This window comes from Carettochelys insculpta, chromosome 6 (genome assembly GCF_033958435.1).
Source record: "Carettochelys insculpta isolate YL-2023 chromosome 6, ASM3395843v1, whole genome shotgun sequence".
Classification (NCBI taxonomy): domain Eukaryota; kingdom Metazoa; phylum Chordata; order Testudines; family Carettochelyidae; genus Carettochelys; species Carettochelys insculpta.
This window is the reverse complement of record NC_134142.1, coordinates 65,183,095-65,208,335: the sequence shown is the minus strand read 5'-3', so window position 1 is coordinate 65,208,335 and position 25,241 is coordinate 65,183,095. Positions and strand designations below refer to the sequence as shown.

General features: G+C 42.0%; 1 protein-coding gene across 5 annotated transcripts in view; it reads left to right on the top strand.

Annotated features, from left to right (window-relative positions):
* Positions 1–267: 267 nt before the first annotated feature.
* Positions 268–25,241, top strand: part of RBM25 (RNA binding motif protein 25) — a 39,838-nt gene continuing 14,864 nt past the window's right edge. Inside the window, exons 1-11 of one of the 5 annotated variants that reach the window (XM_074997122.1) lie at positions 268–444; positions 7,655–7,756; positions 8,428–8,548; positions 9,041–9,090; positions 10,897–11,067; positions 11,421–11,478; positions 12,556–12,716; positions 16,449–16,631; positions 18,770–18,823; positions 19,066–19,149; positions 22,660–22,934. In XM_074997122.1, coding sequence (XP_074853223.1) covers positions 7,685–7,756; positions 8,428–8,548; positions 9,041–9,090; positions 10,897–11,067; positions 11,421–11,478; positions 12,556–12,716; positions 16,449–16,631; positions 18,770–18,823; positions 19,066–19,149; positions 22,660–22,934 — 1,229 coding nt within the window. In that variant the 5' untranslated portion in view covers positions 268–444; positions 7,655–7,684. Of the gene's footprint in view, positions 445–1,646; positions 1,713–7,654; positions 7,757–7,803; positions 8,023–8,427; positions 8,549–9,040; positions 9,091–10,896; positions 11,068–11,420; positions 11,479–12,555; positions 12,717–16,448; positions 16,632–18,769; positions 18,824–19,065; positions 19,150–22,659; positions 22,935–25,241 lie in introns of those variants that run through there. The other 4 variants (XM_074997123.1, XM_074997124.1, XM_074997120.1 and 1 more) reach the window with 4 other exon arrangements.

Here is a 25,241-nt window from a genome sequence, read left to right as displayed (position 1 = left end):
GTTAGGCTGGTGAGACGCCAGTGAGCCCCCGCAACCACTTGACCTCAAGATGGAGACGCTAGTAAGGGTAAAGTAAGTAATTACCCCTCCTGAATGCCCCCAGCAAACATGGCGCCACATGGAGACACGCCCCTCTTCTCCCTTCTAGCCCTCACCACTCTATGGTAACGCGCGCTTCGTGTCAATGTGCGTCGTGCGTAGAGGCTCCCTCTCGCTGATCTGGCGGCGCGGTGCAGGCTGGGCCTTTGGCGGAAGGGGCGGCTCACGTGACCCCCAGCACAGCACGGCGGCGCGCCTGGCTGCGTGCGGTGTGTTCGCGGCCTACAGGCCTCCAAGCCCGGCGCAGGCGGCGAGCGGTACGGGCCTTCCCCATCCCCGGCAGGCGTGTGCAGGAGAGGCGGCGGCGGCGCCCCGGACGCGGCTCCCGCCACTCACGGCACGCAGGTGAGTCCCGGGGGCAGCGAGGGAGAGCAGTCGCCATCGGCGCCCGCCCGCCCGGCCGAGGAGAGGAGGCGCAATCCCCGGCCTTGGGCGGGGGGGGGGGGTGTTCCCGTCTTCCCCCCGGTGTGCGCGGGGATCCCCCGGTCCCCACGCAAGGGAGATGCTGCCTCCGCTCAGGAGAACGAGGGGTTGCCCAGCGCCGGTGGGGACGAGTCTCTGCCAGAGGGAGAAGGGGGGAGGAGACACCCCCTTACTGAGGGGTGGGGGCCACTTGCCGTCCTTTCGCTCGGAAACGCGGAGCGCAGCTCTCTCCCGCTCCTTGTGAAGAAGGGGTGGGTATTTCCGCGCCTCGCCCCGTAGCGCCCGGTCCGTCCGGTCGGGAAAGTTGGCGACCCGTCCTGGCCTGTGTGTAGACCAAGTGGTTAGAGTGGTGTTAGCTAATACGTGTTAGCGAAACAAACCAGCAGTCCTGTACCACTTTAAAGTCTAACAAAATGATTTATTAGTTGATGAGCTTTCGTGGGGCAGACCCACTTCTTCAGATCTGAAAATTGTGCCATACTGGAAATGTGTTAGTTAAGTCTACTTAGCGTCCACTTTGCCCAAACCCATGGCACTTAACTGGCCCTGGATAGTGCTAGGTTGACCAAGAGTAGCTAATTTGCTCATAAGCTTTGTTGGTTTTGGCCATGTCTACACAGAGTAAATATATCCTATTAGAAAATACTTTAACTGACCTGATATGAAATTTGATTTTTTTTTTTTTTTTGCCATTAGCCTGGGCAAAGACTGTCATGTTCTGGTTTAATAAACAGTGTTTTCAGCCTGACGTTAGAGGCATATGAGTATTTTTTAAGTGCTAGTGTTATTTTTAAGTGGCACTTATTTTCACAGATTTGGCTAGACAAGTGCTGAGAATGAGAAGGCGCCTTTGTTAGAGGGGCATAGTTTTCCTTTTTTAGTTAAAAGTGGGGTCTCTCCTAACAGTTTTTTCCAAGCATGCACACTGTCTGCTTGTATCACTTTGTGAGGTAAAGGTAAACCACCAACACCAGTGCAGTAACCATGGAAGCTGAGGTTCTAAGCTCGCTCAGTCCCTGAGAGGGAGAGAAGCCTAAATTGTAGTCTCTTGCTCTTTTAATGGAGGCCAGACCCCTCTCTTTCCACCCCATCAGTTGCTTTGCATATGGGATGCTGTAACTCCAGCCACACAAAGGAAATACCATGTTCCTGAGGAATCAACCTCTTCCTCTCATTCTGGAGATTGGCAGGTAGGCAGCCCCCTCATTGTCAATGGACCTTTGTATGAGCACAACAGGTTGAAGAATTAGGTGCTAAACAGTAACCTGTGGTGACAGTCTTGCAGTGTGGGGTGGGGCATGGAAATGTGATGGGAAGGAAAATGGCTCTCTGCTATTTCAGCTAAGTGTGCTGCCTTTGAGCAGATTTTGCATACAAAGGTAGAAATCTGCATGGAATATCCAAGCCTCTGAGTTATGCAGTAGTATTCAGAACAATCCCAATGTAGAAATCTCTGTGTTAATGGAAAGGATTTCTCTTGTGGACATAGTTACCACTTCTCAAAGAGGCAGAGCACCTATGCTGACAGCTGAAGTTCTCCTTTTGTGGGTAGTGTCTTCACTGAGCACTACAGCGGTGCATCTGCAAGGTTAGACAAGCCCTCCATTTGTGGCAGTGTATGACTGCTATTTCTAGATCATCTCTGATGCTTGGTTAAGCAGACTTTTTGGTAGTTCAGAAAGAGATTTAATTTCAATTATGAATTTATACAGTTTCTGTTTTATCTTTTCATATTCGTATGTGGTTATTGTGTATGTTGCTGTACAGTTGAGATGTACGCAGATTGAGACCATACAAACCTTGGTGAAGATGCAGGTTTTGAAGTAGTAGAAATATTTCATAGAAATCATGATAACAGAACCTCAGAATAATGGCAAACTGTAGTTTTAGCAGTTTTCTATTTCAAAAGCGCTTAAAATTCTATAAGGAGTGTTATATTGATCTTATTTAGGCCTAACCACTTCATACATTGAACTCAGTAACAATGCAGATAGAACTATTGTCTTATAACCTGTGCTGTTAAGTGAAATGAAAAATGTGCAGGTAGTTTGAAGACCATTTATAAATGCATTTATTTATTATTTGGTGTGGCTAACTAGTACTAGACTTTGAAGACTCTCATACTGCCAAAACTGTGTAAAGGTTATTCCCTAGGACTTTTGTTTGCTGTAGAGCATATTTAAAAGAAAAGACTGCATATTTTTAACAAAACACAAGCTTGCCTAGTATTCAAATCAACAGAATATTTGTAAGTCCTTTTAACCTGAGCAATTCTGAGGTATAATTCATAAGCCTCTTCAGCATAATTATGTAAAAATTAGATTTTCTATAAAGTATTTGACTTTATCTGCATGTGCACTGCATTTTGCCCAAGACTCCTGAACAAACCAAACTTAAATTTTTAGACAGCTGTTTTTTAAGGTAGGAGAATTCTGTTATTTTTAGGTTAAGCAAAAGTGACTCGCATAAACAGGATTCCCATATTTCAGAAACTGCTTTATTTGTCTTATGGTTTGCCAGATACATTATCTCCTTGCTGTACACTAAATATATGGACTATAACATGAAAAAGGGCCTTATTAGAAGAATTCTGGAGATGGGATACAAATCAGGCTTAAAATGAAAATACAGATACAGCAGCCTTGACTGTAGTATTGCTATTATGATGTAATATGTAGCTTTGTCTTCATACAATAACATACAGTAAACCCTTGATTTAACAGACTAATGCAGGGAAGGGATGTCTGTTAAACCCAAAAGTCCATTAAATGAGGGTTTATGGCCTACCCACCACTACCAGGCTCCCCCAGCCTTTACCCCCCACCCCCTTTAAAAAAAAATGGGAGAAGCATGTGGTGGCGGCTGTCCAGGCCACAATGGAGGGTTCAGCAGTGGCAGCTCAGGTAAGTCGCTTTGCTTTTTTGGGGGGTGGGGGCTGGGATTTAGGATTTTACGGACCCCAATTAAGCAAACTTGGGAACAATGGGGGGCCAGCAGACGTCCATTGTTCTGGAAGTCTGCTAAATCGGGGTCTGTAAAAATCAAGGGTTTACTGTATTTTAAAAACTTAGTCACTCATTCAAGGAGCTGACAGGAGCTGAGGATTCTGTAATTCCCATGCTGTAATTGATGTTGCTGTACTGACATCTTGTGTAGTGTAGTCCCAGTTTAATATTCAGTGTTTTAATCGTTGCATGGGCAAAGCAGACTTCTGAATGCTGTTTTTTGTAGGGTTTTAAAATCAGCCATCTTTCAGTTGCCTTGTGGAGGAAACTACACACCTCTGTCTTTGCAGAAGGTAGTATAAAATCACAAGCTATCATATATGCGTGTAAGCTCTACTTGTGAAAATACACTAAGATAATTTAAGTGCTTATTTCAAACATTTACATAACAAAGGAGAAAGCTGATGTTTACCGTATACCTATTGAGTGGACAAGCTTGAAAAAATTCAGATCAAGATTGCTAACCCTACTGCTTGTAGGCCAGTATGAAAGGGCAGCCCCTAGTGAGACACTCAGTATCCTGGCTGCCTATAAGGTGATCTCTCTGAACTGTGCTTGGATGCTCATACTGTTCCGAACTGGCATCTGATTTATGTGTGATCCATTAAACTTGAACCACCAAAGCCCTTCCAACTACTGGAAGGGAGAGGGAGCAAATGCTATCTTCTCCCTCCCATCTGAGAGTTTTAGTTGTTGTTGGAGAAATCCTACTACTCAATTCCTTCTCCCTGGTTATCCCTCCCACCTACTCCCCACCCCAGAAACCTAAAGCAGGAGATAAAAACACTCAGCAACCTCCTAGCTTGTAGAAGGTGCTTCTCTCTACTTACTACCTTTGCTTTGCAGAGAATAGCTTCAGTATCTGCCTCTAGTGCTGCCCTTCAGGTTTTCCCTAATAGCCAAAAAATAAAATTGACACCTTTTTTAGTTTTACATTTCCAAGAGAGTTTTACACAGCGGGGGGCGGGGGAAGAGAGTCCTGTTCCCTTTAATTTCATTTTGCTGAGGCACATGAAAACTTTGGATCGCAAAGGTACTGGGGCTCTCTTTATAGGTTCAGGACTGCGTTGTTAAATTGATTCCCATTAGTTAGGTCTTTTCAGAGGCTAGAAACGTTCCTTTTTTAAACAAAAGTTTGTGTTGGTGAATTTTTCAAACCTTGTAGACAGAACACATTCACTGTAGATCTAGAAAGGAAAGGTTGAAAGCCCTATCTCTTCCTTACCAATTCAACTTGTGGGCTAAAGATTATTCCATTGAATGCTAGGTTTTGCTTTGATTTTGACAAAAAGCAAAACTAAACCTATACAGTCATACCCTGAGATACACCCGTTCGGGCTACGAGAATTCAAGTTGACGAGCAGCTTGATTAAGGACCACTACTTCGCCTTACGAGGCATTTACTCAAGTTTACGAGTGCCTCAGCGGGACACGGACACCCTGCAGCTGCAGAAAGTCAGCCCATCCTGGCCCCTCCCCTGCCACTTGCTCCTCGGGCAACTTGGGGGCCGCCTCCGCCCGCCCTGCACAGCTGTGCCTTGGGCGCCGCTTGCTGCCTGGCAGCAGTTTCCTGGAGCCCCCAGCCCAGCCTCTACCTGGGGCTGGTCTGGTGTCCACCTCGGCACTGCAGCAGCCAGTGGCTGCTCCCAGGCACTCCTGGGAGATGTGGCTGCTGGGCTCACAGTCCATCCTGGCCCCGCCCCTGCCACTCACTCCCTGGGCAGCTAGGGGGCCACCGCCACCTGCTCTGCGCAGGTGTGCCCTTTGCCAGGTAAGCGTAAGTGGGTGTAAATTTTGGGGCTCAGGAACGCATACAATTTTTTTCCCATTGAAATTAATGGTAATTACATTTTTGACTTAAAAGAATTTGCCTTAAGAGGAATTTTTCAGGAACAAATTACCCTCAAGACTGTGAGCCTCTAGTTTATATGGAACAATAGTTCTTTTCTACCATCCTTCCCAAAATCTGTCTTTGTGTATTCACCCATCAAAGAGTCCTTTTGCTCAGCTCTCCCCATTCCTGGAACCTTGTTGAAGTGGTTGTTGGAAAGGTGCATTTGTCTTGTGATTAGGAAAGTTCGCAACCAGAATACCTAAGTGGACAAGGAAATTTCCTTGTTCTCTTCCACCCAAGAAGTCTTAGATTTTAGTAATATTTCAGCTGACACACAGAATTTTAAATTGTGGTGGTCTAAATTAAATGTAGGTGACAGTAGATTCTTTTATTCTCAGAGCTTAATGGCGAAAGGGAAATGAGAACCATAGAAAGGAGAAGTATGCTTAAGGAAATTAGAACAGTAGAAAAGTGTATCTGTTTTTGTGCTGTGTACATATAGCTTAAATTTCATAAATGTGGGAATGCTTGATATGAGCTCAAGAGTAACATCACTGAGTATGCTTGGCCTTGCTCCTGTGGGTGTATGCACTTGTTTATTTCCATAGTTCTTCCAGACTATGAAAATAATCTTGGTCCTGAATTCTGGTACTACATGTAACTCTTCCTCTATACATCTATTATGTGGGTAGGATAGTGTTGTTAGCTTTCAGTGCTAACATCAAAGCATTAGCATGTTTTTTTTCTTGCTTCTGTGTATGAGGGATACTCCTAGGCCTAGTGGCTTGTTTCCCGCTCCAATATGAGTGGGGCATAGATAGTGTTTTGTGTTGCACCATCCACATAGAGGCTATGTCTACATTACGATTTGTAGACAGAAGTTTTTGTCAGAAGAGATCTTCCGACAAAACTTCCGTCAACAGATTGCGTCCAGATTGCAAAGTGGATCGCTCTTTTGATCTGCTCTGTCTACAGAGTAGCTGGACTGCCCGTCTGTGCTCTTAACAAAACAGCCAACTGGAAGCACAACAGACAGGGTTGCCCGGTGTTCCAGAAGCCCTGTCTGTCAACAGAGGGCCCCCCAGAATGTCCAGACTGGCTTTCTGTTGACAGAGGTGTTTTACCTTGTGGGGAGTGGGATAAGACTGTTGATTTACTGTCGACAGAATGCCTTGGGAATCTGGACATAGCCACGGACCTATTTCCTGCTCATCTGTCTCCTGCACATGCAGTGGCACTTGGCACCCCAAATCTTCTCTATAATCAACTCTTGCTAAATGAAATGCATTTTTTTCAAGCTGGACAAAAAACATACCCTGACTCAGTGATAGTGACGGAGCTTGGCATTCCAACTTAGCAGAATACCGCATAAGAATTGGCTCATGGTAGTATATTTGCATAGTAATAAGTTACTGATGCATTCATGTATGAGACATTTACATATTACCTCCTTGAGTAATTCTGATGAGCTTTTTTTTAAAAATAAAAATAAAAAAAACCAGTTTGGTCTGTAAAGAAATATTTGAATAACTATCTAGATGTCCTTTTTAGATAATAATAGCATGAATATAATTACTAAACTAAGATAATTTTGAAACTGAGTATATGCTTCCCTTCTGTTTTCATAGATTTGTACACTTTTCAGACTGTAAGTGGTTTCTTGTAAGTGCATGTGTAGATTACTTTCTGCATAGTGAATGCATTTTAGAGTGTTCTTTATTATGAGTAGATACCATGGTGACTTCAGCTCATCAGCTACCAGCCAAGTTTAACCTGGAGACATAGGAACTGGCAAGTTAAAAATAGGCATAGAGCGGGTTCTCCAGTCTATCAGCTCTGTTCACAGAAAGGAATTTTCTGGTGTCTGTTTCACTATCGGAAATTGCTTTTAGCAAAGCGTTTGTCTGAAAATTGTAATTCTGACCGTTGGTAGCTTAACTCACAACGGATACATTGCCACTTCATCTATTGAGGAGAACTAGTTGGCTTACTGCAAAACTACTTCTTTTCAGAAATAATATTTGATTTTTAGATATTGGAAAAGTAACTCTTGGCATATTGTATTTTCTCTGAATTCGTCTGCAAACCATTTAATATCTCCTCTGTTTAATTTGGGTTCTGTGTGAACTGTTGGTGTAAAGAATCAGTTAAATCTCCTGCCATCAGTCCATCCTGTAAGGCAAGACTTTTGTGTCCAATAATAGCGCTATTAGAAAAGAAGTCTTATATTACTGTTGCGTTATTGCTCAGTTGGGTAAAGGAAACAGAAAACTGAAGTTTGCATTTTCAACAGGCAGTCCCTAAAACAGGGGTGGGGAACCCCATGACTGCGGTCTGGATCCGGATCGCGGCTTGCGGCAGGTGTCAAGCCCTGAGTCTCATGGGCCAGAATAAGGCAAGCCGGGGACAGATCTGGCCCACGGGCTCTGCCTGATGTGGGCAGGAAGCGGTGCTGCAGCCACTTCTCCTCCGGCTGTGGGAACAGCAGCGTGGCACTGCCTGGAGAGAAGCTTTCCTGTCTCTCTGGTTGGCTGGAATTCCAGCCAGTTGGAGCAGTGGGGACATTTCTTTGTGCCTGGTAGTGGGGGAAAAAGTCTTCCCAGGAAGCTTTTCTCTGTTACCATTCCCCCACCAGGGGAGGGGCGGCAGTGGTGCGCAGAGGTAAGTGCCTCACCCTCAGCCTATTCCTTCACACTTCCTCCTGCCCAGACCCGTCACCTCCAGCCTACTCCTGAACCTCGCCACTGCTGCCCCAGAAATTTATGCATGTTACCTCCCATCCAGATCCCCCAGTGCCAGCCCATTCTGGTGTCGTTCTGCCAACCCACTGGAGCGTGAGGGAAACGAGGTGTCTCAGTCAGTAGCCACATCAGTCAAGGGTTTTGTTTTGTTTTAGTTCTGCATCTCACTTTTTTTTGTGGCCTTCAACTGATTCTTTTCAGTGGGCCAGTGGCCCTGACCCAAAAAATGTTCCCTGTCCCTGCCCTAAAAGGATGGGAATCACAGTTAGTCACTCACCTTTGAATAAATCTTGTTTTGAGGCTACATTTTTTTTTCCCTCTCTAGATTCCTACTGCAAGAATGTCTTTTCCACCTCACTTGAATCGCCCTCCTATGGGAATCCCGACACTTCCACCTGGGATTCCACCTCCACAATTTCCTGGCTTTCCTCCACCTGTACCTCCTGGTAAGTCATGTTAGCAAGTAGTTTTCTCCCTCTTCCTTATTACACCCTTTTAGATACTTGAAAACTACTATCATGTCCCCCCTTAATCTTCTTTTTTTCCAAACTAAACAAGCCCAATTCTTTCAGCCTTTCTTCGTAGGTCATGTTCTCTAGAGCTTTGATTGTTCTTGTTGCTCTTTTCTGGACCCTTTCCAATTTTTCCACATCTTTCTTGAACTGCGGTGCCCAGAACGGGACACAATACTCCAACTGAGGCCTAACCAGCGCAGAGTAGAGTGGAAGAATGACTTCTCGTGTCTTGCTCACAACTTTCTTGCTATGCATTGTGAGCTTCATATTTGTTCTGATTTACAGACATGTCTGTATAACACCTTGCCAGTGTTTACTACATTTTCCTGGCATACAATCATATGTGATTGGCTCAGATATTCTGTTTTTGTTATTCTGCTGTGTGAGGGGGTTACATTGATCTGTTCTCTCTGTCTCCCTCAGGGACACCCATGATTCCTGTACCAATGGGCATTATGGCTCCTGCTCCAACTGTAAGTATCATGCTTAGAGTAGTGGTAGTGTAATGTACACAAAACTTGCTTTATAGATTGAAAGTACTCTATGTAATTTGCTACCCATTCGTTAGCAACGTGCACAACCATGAAAGTAAGAGCTTTGTGTTAAATGTCCAGGGGTCAGCAACCTTTCTGAGGCGGAGTGCTGAAATTTGACCTTTTGACATCTATCTATCTTCAGAATGCCAGTGATACTTTTTTAAATCACCAGTAGTCCTACTTACAACAGTTTCCTTAATAAATTAAGATGGAGAGATTTCCTGTTTAGGGGGTGATTGGTAGCATTAGCTGGTCTTTTGTTAATCCACAGGCAGCATGGCATTGAGCAAGGTCCTGGCTGCATGGGGGGAGGAGAGGCAGGGCTGAGCTCCCATCTTACGTGCCAGTGAAAATTGGCACGTGTGCCACAAGTTACTGATTCCTATGTGAGACCGATGTATTAAACTCTGACTTGGGCAATTTTTAAAAAGGATGTATCTGGAATTGCTAACTGCAAGGGGTTGAAATAGTTACTGTTTGTAAATAAAGTTCCGCTTTTATTTATATCTCAAATAAAATAATTTAGAAATGGCCCTGTGATAATACTCTGCACTGCTGTGCAAAACACTAGGATTGACTGATCTCTTGCTTACCAGATCAGTAGGCCCGTATGATGCCCTGAGGCTATTCTGTAGCCCCTGCTGATATATTCATCACCCCAACACTGTTTCTAAATTGGCCAGAAGAGTCAGTGCTGAAAGCTTCTGACCGAGTTCGAACATGTCCTCTTTGGCACATTGAGGGACAAATTTATTTTAGTGTTTTTTTTTATGTGTACGTGTGGCTTCTTATTGGCACATAGGGTTGTTTTCTGACTATCCAAGTTCATTCTAGGTATTAAAGCCATTAAAGGCATTTTCTGGTTGGTTTTGCATCTAAAATAATGTGGCTGCTCTTACTAAAAGCTTGCAAAAATGGAATCTACTGATGAAATCAGTCAAAAACCTACTCTCTTACAGAGGAATGAATATGCACGTGCTAAATTACATATTTCAATATTCACTATCTTGTAAGAAATAAGGTTTGGCACCTGGCTTTAAAAAAAAATTGATTTTTTATTTTATAAAATCTTTAAGAGGAAGATAGAAACACATGCACTTTTTTTTTTTTTTTAAAATCCTTTTTTTTAACATGGTTGGAAGATGTGCACACGCATGAATGTACTTTACCCACCTACATAAGCATCAGTTCCCAAATCACTGCTTCACATTCAAGTAAAGAGGCTATAATAGAAGGGTGTCTTGATAAAGTAAAACATTAGCATCCTTATACAGTCTGGAAGTATTGTTTTTGGTGTCACGAATGTAATTGTCTAAAACACATTTCCTGTATACTGTTCATAACTGTAAAGAATCTGTTTAAGATGTTAAGATATTCCAGTATGTCAAAAGATGGCAGGCCCGTTGTTCGTTTCTGGAGTAAGTACTGAGTTAAAGATGACTCATAACATGTTTTCTAAGTTACCTCCTTGCACGAATGTGCCTCTTTTTGCCTTGCATTTCCAGCAAAGATTTTAAAGTAACAATTTCATTCCTTTGAAACTTACAGGCAAATATCTGTTATAGTCTGTGTAAAATCTTAAAACTATTGTCCTGCTCTATTGGCTTGCAATTACCTTGCTATGCTGTAAATTTAGCAGTGAAACACCTCTGCATCTCCAACTCCTCCTTGTTTTAGGGCTATACATTTTTTTTTTCTGGTAAGGTATAAAATAGTTAGACACATCTTCTCTTTCCTCCATAGGTCTTAGTTCCTACGACAGTGTCTATGGTTGGAAAGCACTTGGGAGCCAGAAAAGATCACCCAGGTCTAAAGAACAAAGAAAATGATGAAAATAGTGGTCCTACCACCACTGTCTTTGTGGGCAACATTTCCGAGAAGGCATCAGACATGCTTATACGACAGCTCCTAGCTGTAAGTGCATTGGTTGGTCTGTTAGACTTTAAACCCCAAGCTGAGGCGAATGTGAATATTTTGACATCACTTAAATGATTCTAGTAAACTTAGTGGGATTAATTCATAAGTAGTGAAGTTGGGAAGTGATAGTGCATGAGTGACATGTTCATTAGACTTGTCTGAAACACAAATAATCAGTTTGACTAGAATCGCTTTTTTGCAGCTAGTACTAAATAGGAATATCGAAGATTTTTAGCAAAGGTAACCCTTTCTGTTTTGTCACAGAATAGTACATTTTGTGCATGTATTATGTGAGCAACCATTTACAAGTTTTTAAATGGTAATGTTTCTTTCTTAACTCTGCCTTAAAGAAATGTGGCTTGGTTTTGAGTTGGAAGCGAGTACAGGGGGCATCTGGAAAACTTCAAGGTAAGTGTTGGCTTTTGGTGCATATGATCCGATTTATGTTGATTATCAGGCAGATTTTTATATCGCATACGGACAACTATAACTTTAATATTTTGTGTTTAAATAGTTATGTATTGCAATTTTTCCTGTGATATCTTTATACCGATGGAATCACTGTGTTCAATAATAGAAATTAAAAGGAACAGAGAACAATCAGGAAAATAAAAGGGAGGGTGTAAACAGATCCTAATCTTAAATTTTGTAATTATTTCAGAATCATGCAGTGAGTTTTTTTTATTGTAAATTTGCAGAGTATGTATTTTCCCTTTTATGGTGCATATTTCTTTTGGAATTTTTTTTTAAATCTTGAGAACCTATTAATTCAGACTTCCCAATATGGAAGTTCTTTTAATGGTCCATAACTGGGCGGAGGGAGGCTGAGGGGGGCGCATGATCCCTAAAATATCATGGGTCAGGGAGGGGTAAGGGCCCAGAACTTCTGAGCAGCCAAGGGGACTAGGTGAAGGCCAAGTGTCCACAGCAGAGGTGGCACCCCTTTTCCCCTACTCACTGGAAGTACTGGGAGTAGCAGAGCAAAGTGTCTCTGCTCCCCAGCTCTGGGCCGCGTCACTTGGGGAAGGGGTGGGACTGCCTTCCCACATGCACCAGCAGGAAGCACAGTGTCCAGCAGGAGCCAGAGGAGCAGAGAGAGCTAGGTCTGTGTCATTCCACTCTCCTGCCTCCCGCAACCAGTGCAGGGGGGAGCACAATCCCTGCTGCTGGCTTTAGGCCTTCGCTAGTCTCCCAGGCTGTATCACTCGGGGGTTAAAGCTTGGGAGGCAGGAGAGGGATGAAGCAGGGGTGGGGTGGGAAGCGGTGGGATAGGAATGGGGTCTTGGACAGATGGGGTGTTGTCCTGGCCCTCCGTCCAGCTGAGGGTGGTGCAACAAGGAGTCATGTGGGGAGGGGTGGTCACACGGCTGGTGCCCTTCCATGTCCTTTCTCAGCAGTCACCCTGATTCAGAAGGAGAAAGCTGCTAAATATTTACCTGAAGACATTGGGTTTTCTTGTTTTTCATTTCAATCGTCAACTTCTAGCTTTTGGGTTTTGTGAGTACAAAGAACCAGAATCCACTCTACGAGCCCTAAGATTGCTACATGACCTCCAGATTGGAGAGAAGAAGCTGCTAGTCAAAGTCGATGCCAAGACGAAAGCTCAGCTAGATGAATGGAAAGCAAAGAAAAGGGCTTCCAATGGGGTAGGTATGCAATGTGTGACCTGCACTATGTAAGAAGGGGAGGGGACAAAGCCATTTAATAATAGGTCTAGAAGCCACTGCTCTTGCTTTTATTCCTGTCTCAGCTCTTAACTCACTCCATGACTTCGACTAGATTGTGGCTCCTAACTCTCATCTGAAAGTAGGTAGGGCTCAGGACCCTAATTTATGTAAGAATTTTTGAGTATTTTACCTAGGGCTTGTCTGCATACAAAATTGCCAATGAAAACACCTGCGTTGATGCACTTAAAATTTATTTAAAACTGTCTTTCAGTTTAGCTTGCCTTTCTACATTTACTGAAGCATGCTGAGACAATATCAGCTAGGTTTAAATTGACTTAAGGAATCTGGATGCAAAGTAGCACCAATTTAAGAAATCTATTCACAATTACAGGTTTAAAATGAGACATCTCTATGTATCAGCCAGGCCTGAATCTCTTTTCAGTTTATATCCATTCTAAAGAGGAGTAGTACATAGAATACTGTCTTGCTGTTCTGAAGCTAAATGTTTGATCAGATATTTGAGAGCTGAAAAGTTTTTTGCGGCATTAAAGATGGCTTAACACTCATACAAGGTGGAAATGTAAACTTATTTCTGTGCTGTTTTGAGGCAGTGAACAGATCATAAGCAGATGTAAAATCAAGTTTGTGGGGTATTTTTTCATCCTTAACTTGAGGAAACATCTGTTTGTGTGGAGGGGGCACAGGCCAGCGTCACTGTCCATCTAATTCATTGTGAATTTTTTGGATTAGTTATTTGTTTTTCTGGTGTAGTTAGTTAGATATATGCTGGATTTACTAGGTCAATTTCAGTCTGGGTGTAATTTGCTTGAAATTAGTTGTACCAAAAATTAGCGCAGCCCATTTTTGCTAGATGCTTCTCTTTAGCCAGGGAAATAGAGGACATATTCATTTAAAATGCCTGCACTTTTTCCTGTAATTGCCCCTGGGAAAATCGTGTACCAATGGGTTCTTGCTTTCTGAGACCACATTTATTCATAATTCTAGCTGGCCAAAATAAATTTCCTCTTTCATTTTATAGGTAATAAACCCAAAGGTGGTAAACTTTTACAATCAGCACTTTATAGTGGTTCACAAAGCTACATGGCGTATATTGGAACTTTGAATACTTTTTGTCTAGTTATAATCATGGCGTAAAGATAAGTTCGCATTTTTAACACTGTTCAATTGTCTGCCAGGCGTATGGGGTTACAAAACCATTGCTCAGAACAACAATGTACTAATCATGTGAAAGCTACATGGCACAAGTACTCTAATTGCTAGCCTAGATTAAGGGAGAAGAGTGTGACTTGATCACCTAGGCTGTCTCTACACTACATTCCCTTTCAGAAGGGGAATGCAAATGTGGAAATGCAAGTGAAGTGCTAGGGTTGACCATATTGCCCTATGGCAAATAGAGGACTCTGGCCTCTGGGGATCTCCACTGAAATACTAATAGGAATTATAGTAAATTGATTAAAAGTTAATCAACGTGCTTGCACTTTTTATTAAGCCTTTAATACAGCAACCAAGGGCCACTCCTGGATCAGAAAGTTGCAGTGCTGTTGTCAGAACTCGTTTTCATTATTTTTTTTTTATTTATACATTACAACACTTAATTTCTAATATATAAGGAGAAACCAAGCAACACTTTTATCTGATTAGCTCCTCTTCGTGATCACCTTTTCTCCCTGGACTTGTTCAGCTCCCACCCCCTGTCGCTGCTTTCTAGCTCTTTTCAGTCTGCTCCTCCTTGGCCTGGCAGCCTCTTCAGCTCCAGCTGAACCCTTCCACTCCTCCTTCCTACCATTCTTAGCTGCTGCTCCATCAGACCCTTCCCTCCCTCCTCCCACTCCCCTTTCACCCACCACCTGTCGCTTGATGGGACACCCAGCTGGATTCTCAGGTGAGATTCCATTTTTTTACAAATGGATGGAGTGGGGAGGGGGGCCAGTAAATGGGCAAAATAGTCTTTATCCAAAGCATTTTTCATACACTTTTATAGAACTTTGGTGCAAAGAGAGTCTTTCCTAGAATTTATCTTTCTTCCTGTTTCCCCACTGGGCGATCTTGTATGGCAGGAGTATTTTTTTCCTCAACCTGTTGCTTTAAAGTAGCTCTTTCCATACAGCTTACTGCTTAAAATTAATTAGAAAAGGATAGCATTTTTAGTGTGTGATAGTCCAGTGCAGTGTTTCTCAACCTTTTTTTTTATAAAGTACCCCATTTTCAAAAAAAGTTAAGTATCCCCTGACTTAAGGGTATGTGTACCACCGGTTGAGAAACGTGGTCCTAAGGCAGGGATGGCCAACATTTTTTCATCAGGGGCCACATGGACATTTTTTACATGTTCTGGGGGCCAAACACAAAATAGACCCTAACCTATATACACACACACACACGGCTTAACCCATGCAGCCCCAATCCCACCCCCAGGCTTAACACCTCTCATCCCCAAACCGCCCCCGCAACCCCCCAGGTTTAACTTCCTCGCAAACCCAGGATTAACTTACCTCAAACAGGAGCTCTACATGCTGCTGCCCTCCTCACTGCATCTTCCTGGCTCACCGTTTCCTCACTGCATCTGCGTGGTTCCTCCAGCCCTCCCTTCCCCCACATACAGCTCTCTGCCTTGCCACACTGAATTAATGGGACTCAGTTTTATTGGTTTAATGGCCAGATCCCTCTTGCTGGCTGTTAAATCAGTTAAATTTGAGTTTTACTCTTTCAGCATGGCAGGTCAGGGAGCTGGAGGTGGAGTGAGTGGTGACAGCGTCCAGAGCTGCAAATGGCTCCTTAAAGCCACCCAGCTGGCTTTCAAAATGGCTCTGCTGCTGGCTCCATGGGCCACGTGTTAGCCACCCTGTCCTAAGGTAATTGGAAGTCTTGAAACAAATGTCATTCAACCTTTCCAGATTACTCCACCCTTTTCAGGATTCAGATTTGTTTTGCATTCCACCAAGTTATACCTCACTTAAAAATTACTTACTTACAAAAACAACACAAAAATCACAAACTACTCCTGAAAGCTTGCTGACTTTCTACCATCTTATTATCAAATAAAAGAATTGGAATAGAAATATTGCACTTACATTTTGGCGCAAGGCATATAAAGCAGTAGGAAAAAGTCATTGTCTGAACGAACTGTTGCATTGTATTGACTTTGCCTAGTTTTACAACGGGCTACATTAAAATACTAGTAAACATCTGAGCTGATGTACCCTCTGGAAGACGTCAGTGTACCCCAAAGGGTACATGCACCCCTGGTTGAGAAACACTGGTCTAGTGTGCTTCCAAGAAAAAAAATAGGTTGGAAGTCAGCTGTTGAAGTGATCTGCAGTTCCTGATGGAGATATCAGAAACTATGGTAAATCAACATTAGGGCCACAGCTGTTGAGACTCTATTTTCTTCCTCTGCCACCTCCTCCCTGTTGACCTTGTTCTGTACAATTAATCTTATCACGATCTTTCCGTTGCAGTCTACAGCCATTCCATTTGTGAAATCCTGGAAAATAGTCCTTCTTTGGCATGCCTAGTATGAGGTGGTCTGTGCAATAGGTTGCAGTTGAGAGCTGCTCTGAAACTTTGGTAGATGCAGTAGAGGCATTATCAGGATTATAAAAAATGAACATTTGGGACAAAATTCTTCCTCTCAAGTGAATGGAACTTAGTGTGACAATTTGCTGATTTCTCTAAATTTGCCACTTTCCCTAGAACTCCAGACCAGAGTCTACAAATGATGATGACGAAGCACTGGATGAGGAAACAAAACGAAGAGATCAGTTAATTAAAGGGGCCATTGATGTATTAATACGAGAATATTCCAGCGAGCTCAATGCCCCTTCCCAGGAATCTGACTCTCACCCCAGGAAGAAGAAAAAGGAAAAGAAGGAGGACGTATGTGTTTTGATTTTGGACAAAACAGATTTTTCTTCAACTCACCTTATATAATGGCCAAACCCTGTGCAGATACTTTAACCCAAAACTTCTGATGAAAAAACAAATCAGCAAGCATTGATGTCAGCTACAGTTTCATGTATTAAATTGAAATCTAGTCAGTTTTAGATGCTGTCCTCTCTGGATGGCTTAGGGGTTCTGAGCACCTAGACTTCTTGGAACTACAGGTTTGACTTTTGGCAGGTTTGATGCAGCCTTTCATCCCTCTGAGGTAGATATATTGAACTCAGTGCAGTTTGTGTATCTAACGGTCTTTCAGATGAGATCTTTTAAAAATCAAGGTCCTGCCTGTTCTGTGTTGACGCTTACAGATCCCAGAACACTTTTTTAAGTGTAGTCGTTTGCTATGGTATCCTTTGCCAAAAATTCCCTCTCCTCACTACTATTTGATAGCATGCCATGAGTCAGCTGGTTGTTGCCTAGAGGTGGCTGCATTTCAGTGGTGGTATGTGTGCATAGTTTTGAAATACCTTGGAATCCTTCAGGGATGAAAGGCATGTTCTGTAATTTTATTATTTTTACTATACAATTGCTATTATAAAAATGTGTTTGTGTGAATGTATTTGACCAGCTGGCTTTCCTATATTTTGTGACACAAGAAAAAATCTAGTGTTTGGCAGAAATGTCTTGGTGCAGAACTCCTCTGTGGGTGAGCCTTTCAGTTTATTAGAAACTGGAGAAGAGGGAAAACCAAGAAATGACTATAGAAAAACTAAGACTTTGTTTTTGCAGCTGAGCCTCTAGACATGTGAAAATGGGCTCAACACCTCTCAACTGCCACCCAATTTTGCAAGAATTCAAATCTAGTTGGACTTAGATTTTTTTTTTTTTCCTCCCCACTTAAATCTGCTATATAATTCCCATTCCAGGGCAATAATGCAGCTTCAGCTGCTGATGGGATGTGAAAGGGCAATGTGATGAATATATCACCCGCATGTTTAGTCTAAGCCAACCTGGGGAATAGGAGTCCTGAGTTGAGAATTTAATTTTCTTTCCTCAACTTTTCTTTGGGCAAGACTTTTTGCATGAGAATCTAATGAAGTCATTGTCTAATGCTGTGGGCTGTATTTTATACAAACAAAAAGGACTGTGAAATGTTTGTTGTGCTATTTATGGTATGGGTTATGACAGGGGACTGCACTGTCACATTGAAATGCCACCATAATCTTGCAAGAACTGAGTTCTAAGTGTACTTTTTTGGGATTCTATTAACTTGGCATGATCTTGTTTTAGACCAGTCTGACCTAGCAAAACAGATTAATGTGTTCTGCCAAAGACAAAGCAGTTGTTTTGTTGGAATTGCACTTTGCCTACTCTCTCTGAGACAATCTTTGAGGCTGCAATCTTTGGCCTTTGGGTGTGCAGATGGGAGCAGGCAGATGATTCTAGCTCGTAACTCCTTTGACTTTTTAAGAAGGAAGAGAGAAGGACCTGTGGGTTGGGTATGGAAGGAAGGGGAGGTGGGGGCAGATGCCATGTGAAGAGACTTGTTCTGGGGTTTCTGTCCCCCCAAAGGGGATGGGAAGAAAACTGCTGATGCTAGCAGTTGAGTGCTTTGCTAGTTCCACTGGATGACAGAATGATGGATGATATGTGGGATATGAGGGTTGTGTGGGAGGAATGGCAAATGAGTGAAATCTGGTTTTGAATTTCAAGCACTGGGGAACCTCGCTAATTCGCGCTGCTTACCAGGAGACCCAATGCAGATGGCTAAATTTTGCGAATTAGCGAGTAAATAAACATGAAGACTTACGCACCACAAAATATTGATATTTATTTTGACAAGTGTAGTTTAGTCTATTTATGATGACCTTATTATAGTGTACTAATGTCCTGTAGTACACTTTGTAATTCTGTGATGTCTTAATATGAGATCTCACTATAACATCTATTAAATCTTAACTGAGAAATAGATCAGTGAAGGGAGAATTAGCGAGGTTCTCCTGTAATTTTGTTGAATCAAAGAATAAGATCACAGCAATACAAATTGCTTATAGTACAAACATACAAAACATTGTTTTTCAGAGTAGTGTGCAATCTATTTTTAAAAAAAAAAATCTCCGTGGATTTTTCCGCAGATTTTCCGCAGATTTCCAGTGGCCCCACTGATACCTTATCCACTCATCACCAAGGTTCGTTTACATTGTAGGCTTTGACAATGACTATGTTTACTGCTAGTTGCCAGATTTGTGACTCTTGTCCATCTGATTTTTCACTCATTAACATCAGACTGTCAGGTTTGGTACTGCAGAAGGGATATATTTATCTCTTACGAGACTGGTACAAAACTTCTAACCTTGAACTTTTCTCTTGTTCTTCTGTGTATGTGCAGATGGCTCTTAACGCTTTTCCTCCTGTCCCACTTGTTTTTTAGGAGGATATAAATGCTATAGAAATGGAGGACGACAAAAGAGACCTGATATCAAGAGAGATCAGTAAATTCAGAGATACACACAAGGTAGTATTCTTGTTTTTGCACTTCATAAAAAAGTTAGGCTTTTACAGAATCCAACACCCCCACACTTTTTATAAAATTTACCAATACATTACAATACCACTTAATACTGTTTGTAATGAGCTGTAATATAGATATACAGCTATTTAAAAACAGCAAAAGACACATACCATATTAAGTGGCCCTTGTCATTTGTAAGACTTTTAGTTGCATTGATTGCTTTGTAGTCTCACTTTAACATGAAGAGGTACAACTTAAGTTTCTACACATAACTTGGGTTAGATATAGTTGTAATAAAGACTAAACAGGTTACAGTGTAAGACATACACTTGAGTGTGTTTCTTTAGACAGTTCTTACGTAATCCAAGGAAACGTTTAATGGAGAGCTGAAACTTAATTTTAAATTTAAGGCTTTATTTTAATAGTTCTAAGTTGAGTGGGGGAAAATTAAAAATAGGTCAGTGGTTACCAGAATTACCAAAATTTAGATGCATGGAAGACTTGTAAATTCCCATAAAGCTAATCTATTCATTGACCCCCACCATTATGATAGAGATCATATGGTGACTAATGCAAGATGAAACTCTCAGCTTGGAAAGTAACATGGAATAGGATGTAAGTATGAGCTTCTGTTTATTATTATATTTATGGATGCCCCCTCAGAAAAATATGCAAAGGGGTAACTGGCTTGAAAGTGTTTGTGTACAGCAAATCCCCATGTTAGGGTTCCCTCCTACAGACGTTTCTGCTAATGTCCACACATCTATGAATGTTCTGGTTTGACAAGTGGTACTAATGGATAGTGAAATGCAAACTATGCATGTAATATATTTCAATGTTTAACTTATGTGGCGGTATTAATTTTCCCCAGCAAGAGTGGAGATGGTCCATGACTCAAGTTTAACAAATGTTCATGTTCTGAGCAAACTTTTTTTTTTAAATACCTGAAGTTCATATTGATGAAGAGGTTGAAGGTGCAATAAGGTGAAGTGTAGTCCTGTTATTCAGCTTTACCTCGTGCAGTTGTTGGGTGGTACTTTTTCGTACAGCTTTATCAACATAAAACAAAAGGAACATTGCTGGCAATGTAAATACTTTGCATTTTCCTCTCCACTCAATTTGGGAACGAAAGCCTAAGGAAAAGAAATCCAGACGAGAGTATCTGGTGAATTTCCATCATTAAATGTGAAGCTGGTCAATGGTGAGACATCACAAACTTGTATTTAATTCCTGCCCCTATGAAGTCACTGGTATAAAATACAAACAAATCATGTGGTTTAAAAAATTAAAATATGCTTCATTGTTTCAGAAGCTGTCAGGCATTTTACTGCCTTTGATCTATTTTATTGGGGGGGTTACTTTGGATTTCTTAATTTTAAAATCAAGTTTAATTATAATAAAGTGGCCATTACATATATTGGGTGGAATGATATAAAAGGGCTGTTGAATCTGTAGCAGCCAGCTAGTGAGCACAGTGAACCTTTGCATGTTTTTGATATGAGTTTATAAAACAATAACCAGAGACTGTCAGGGTATCAGCATTGCAGGGGGCGTCCATTTACAGCACGGACGAGTCTGAAGAGAACTCAAGGTAAGATTTATGATTCTTTTACCTGTCCTTTTCTGTTCATGACTTCAGTATATCTGTGATGCTTTTTTCATCCCATTACCCCTTCAGACTTGTTCACACTTGTAGCAGTTGGATAGATGAGGTTTTGATATGAACTAGATAGGCCAATTCATTCTTTTATTGGATTTTTAAGAACAAAATTTTTAAAATGGGTCATAAGAGACCAAAACGTGTACATGCAAAAGATTATCACTCAGACAAAATTTTTGCTATTAATAAAACATTTGAGAGAAAAATCCAGAAAATCAGCCAAAGAAATTTCTATTGGAACATCTAAAATAATCTGTAAGTATCAGCCATTCAGTATATAAACTTTTCTTAAAGTATATGAAATTGAGGTAAGTTTGATTTTGAAAGTCAACATAGTATAGTTGAACATCTTACCATATTTATTTTTACATTCGAAGCCTTGTATAAAATAATTTCACCTAGAAACTAAGTTTTTCATCTCTATATTTTGTAGAACTTTAATTTTTCACCCCATAATATTAGTTTCCTGCCATTTTTAATCCCTTTTTCCTTTTGTGACTTCAATATATCCAACACTAGCTTGCCTGTATTTTACTATCAATGCAGTGTAGTATAGTGGCTGGATATATTGATCTCTTGTGAATTAGCTTTATTTCTGTAACCCTTTGTCAGTTCTCTGGACCATGGGCATATGCCAGAAGAATATTTACCAGGTAAGATTGCTTTTTAAAGTTGTCTTAAATGCTTTGTTTAAAGAGAGAAAAAAAAGAAAAGAATGCACATTTTATTGTTTCAGTTTTTAATTTCATTTCAGTGGTAAACCTGGATCCAAATGGGATAAAACCTGTTTTGTTTTTTTGTTTTTGTTTTTTTTTCCTGCTCATTATGTTTAAATGGGGTTCTGGCATCTGTCAGGCTGACAAACTTGGTCTGTCTTTATTGTTTGGTATTTTTGTGAACCGTGTACTTGCTCTTCCTCCCAGAAACATAGCTTATAGGCAAAGTTAATCCAGTGTTGGCGGTCCATGTCCTAGCACAGCATCTGTAAGTTAACACACAACAATTGCTTCCGAGGATGGATTTATCTATCATTCTATTTGATGTATTTTTCTATTGTCTTATAGGAGTTTGGGTCATAGATACTGTTGTTCTTAAATGGAAAATTTTCAACTATATAAAATTTTAGTAAAACTAGCAGATAACCCTTTAATTTCTATATTTCAAATGAGCAATTTTCAACCTTTTTTAATCTTTCCATCTTGTAGGGGTGGAAGTTGAGGATTCCATTAATCAGAATTCACTTTTTACCATTGAACCATTGGAACTCTTTTAGGGAGGGCTAAGGGGAAGGGGTGCAGTTCCCTGCTCACTGTAGAACCATGTATTCCAGTGTGTAAATGGAAGAATTTCTTTACCCTAAGTTCTCAGATAGGGTTGATTTTGGTCTGCCAAGACCTGGGGCGGGGGGGGAACAACTCCATCCCACTGAGCATCAGTTGAATTCTCTTTGCCCATCTGAGCAGAACAGATGTTGTCACCTAAAAGTTCACTTTGTTTCTGCCCAAGTGGTTCATTGAACCTATTGAGTCTCTGGTTCTTCTGTGAACCATAATTGGGAGTGCACCACATATGTGCAGCTCAGTCATTATGCAACAATCCAAGGCCAGCCCTACCCTGCTACCCAAGGTTGGAGATTGCTGGTCTGTGTAGATCTTTGCTTTTGCACGAAATCTAGTCTTGTGATGGGTGCTTTTTGATTTCGTACTCTGAGCTCAAAACAAACTATTTAATATATTAAATGTGAAATCCCTGGCGGTTTTGGTATGTCCATTACCAGCCTTGCGTGTTGCGCCGGGACTATTCCATTCCTAAACTATGGAATTAACTGTGAAAGTTCTCTTGTTGGTTTCTAGAAACTGGAGGAGGAAAAAGGCAAAAAAGAGAAAGAGAGACAGGAAATTGAAAAAGAACGGAGAGAAAGAGAGAGGGAACGGGAGCGTGAACGAGAGAGGAGGGAGCGCGAAAGAGAGAGGGAACGGGAGCGTGAACGAGAGAAGGAAAAGGAACGAGAGCGTGAACGAGAGCGAGATAGGGATCGTGACCGAACTAAAGACAGAGACCGGGATCGAGATCGTGACAGAGACCGTGAAAGGAGTTCAGACCGCAACAAGGATCGAAGCCGGTCAAGGTAATAAAAGTTTGAGTTGCTAGAATAGAACTCTGGTTCTTGCTAAGGCTACTTACACGTGACTATACCTCTATATATTGGTCTTTTTATTTTTTTCCTCCACTTGGCTAAAACTGATAACTTTAAAAGGCCCGTGTAACATGGGAAATATGACTTTAGAAAACTTGAATTTTGCACATCCGAAGTACACCAAGCATATGAAATTACCACAAAAGGTGAAGCCTTATTGTTCAACCTGCCATCCTAGCTAGCTAGCAATATGAACAGACTTAAATTGCAAAGAAACTAGTGGCTAAACATGGTGGTGCAAAAGTCTGCATGCAGATTGTGAGCCAAATGAAGAAGACGAAGAAGACTGTTCAAGAAAGTGTACATATATTAGCCATGGCAATCAGTATCTCAACCGTACATTTAAGAATTTGGCTGAATACTTCTGAGGCCCAGTCTTCTGGCAGTAGAGCCAGATGGAGATGTCATGGAGTGTCAGAAGTGGTGCGCTCACAGGGCATTAGAGATTTTAATATAATGTAAAAGATGATAAATATAAACCTCTTTCAGAATTCAGTGATAACGTTCTCTTACATTCTTTTGAGATTTGAAGATTTGTACAGTAAACTGTTTTACATCCTGCTGTCCCGGGCCCGGGATGTTGCTGGATGTTAAAATATTATGGAAAATAGAGAGGGTTCCGTTCACCACCAGTTCTCTGACAGCGGGGCTGCACTACATCAGCACTTCCCTTCCTGAAGCCTGTAGCCTGGACCCTGGAGCGCTGCCTCCATCTGTGTAGCCTGCTTCACACTCCCCGCCAGGGTTCAGCAGCTCCCAGCGGATTAGGCCCTGGTCTGTGTTGCTGCATGGGACGTTGGCTCCCCATGCTCTGGCTAGGTGTCCCACCACCCTCTTGCAGGAGTTCAGCAGCCCCAGCCCATGCTGCCACACAGAGCGGCACTCTCCCTTTCTTTCTCCCTCCCACTCCTCCAATGGCAGTGGTTCCTGAGCAGCCCTGGAGCCTCTGCAGCCCAGGCCCAGGGAGGGATAAGGAGCAGTGAATGCAGCAGCCTTGTCTTGGCTTCCCACCCAGCACCAGCCCCTTCTTAAGAAGTGGAAGTGACATCAATGGCTCAGGGCGGGATGTGATCCTTTCACTGCCTGTGAGCAGCACAGCCCCACCAGAAGAAGCCTCGGTGCCAGGATAGCATCTGATGGCAGTTAGTGTTAATGCCAGTTATTTGAGAGTACTGGTTGATTGAATGCAAGTTAAAACAGAGTTTACTATACATGAGGCATTTTAGGCCAGCTATGAACATATTTTTGTGTTGTGTAAAAATGGAGCAGGGGCACTACTCTTAACCTAATGCAGTTGTCCAATACCTCTCTCTCCACGATTTTTTTTAAAATTTGTTTTATATATGTATGGTTATGGAAAGATGGTCTTTTCATACCATGCATGTGCTCTGGCCTTCTTTAATGTTTTCGTATTCGCCATACCTACCGTAACAGCAGAAGATTCCTTGTCAGTTTTCCCTCTAATTTTTTCCTACATATGTTCAGAATGAATTTTGTTATGTGTAAACACATCACCTCCATATGGGTGTGCATTGTAACATTCATGTTGTGGGGGAGGGTTTGGAGGGTGAGGAGGGGTTCAGGCTTGGAAAAGCAAATTGGAGTGCTGGGGGAGAAGGGAATGGTTTGAGGTTCCAGCTGGAGGTGCAGGCTCTGGAGTGGGGCCAGGGATGAGAGGTTTGGGATGCAGACTGCCCCGGGGCTATAGTGGAGAGAAAGGACTTGCTCCAGCTCTCTGTCCCTGCAGCAGCCTTGGGACTGGTTGGTAGAGGCATCTTTCCCTCCCATGGCAGTCTGACGTTGGTGGAAAGGCAGCTGTCCACTCTGCAACTCTAGCACCTGTGCGGCGCTTAATAGGCTGTTGTGCAGCTTAAGAGGAACTTAAAAGTCCTTGTAGGGCTGGGTGAGGCAGCTAGATGTGAGTTTTTCCATACAGACATGACTTGAGGGTTACTTTTTCCTAACCAGTTGTATTTCACCCACTATATCCCTACCAGAAGAACCTGTATGCCTCTTGGGACAGAATCTGTCCTCCATCATGATATCCCTTTCCCTGTCCCATTTCTCCTTCTGAAATAATCCAGCATCCTGATGATATCCTCTTAAGAGGGTAAGGGAAGAATTTTTTTTATATAAAATGCTAACTTCTGAATTATATATACAGTAAAGTCTCAAAATGCATGATTTTGAGTTGTACTGAACTCGCATTAATACGAGTTAAGCTCAACTCAAAATCGT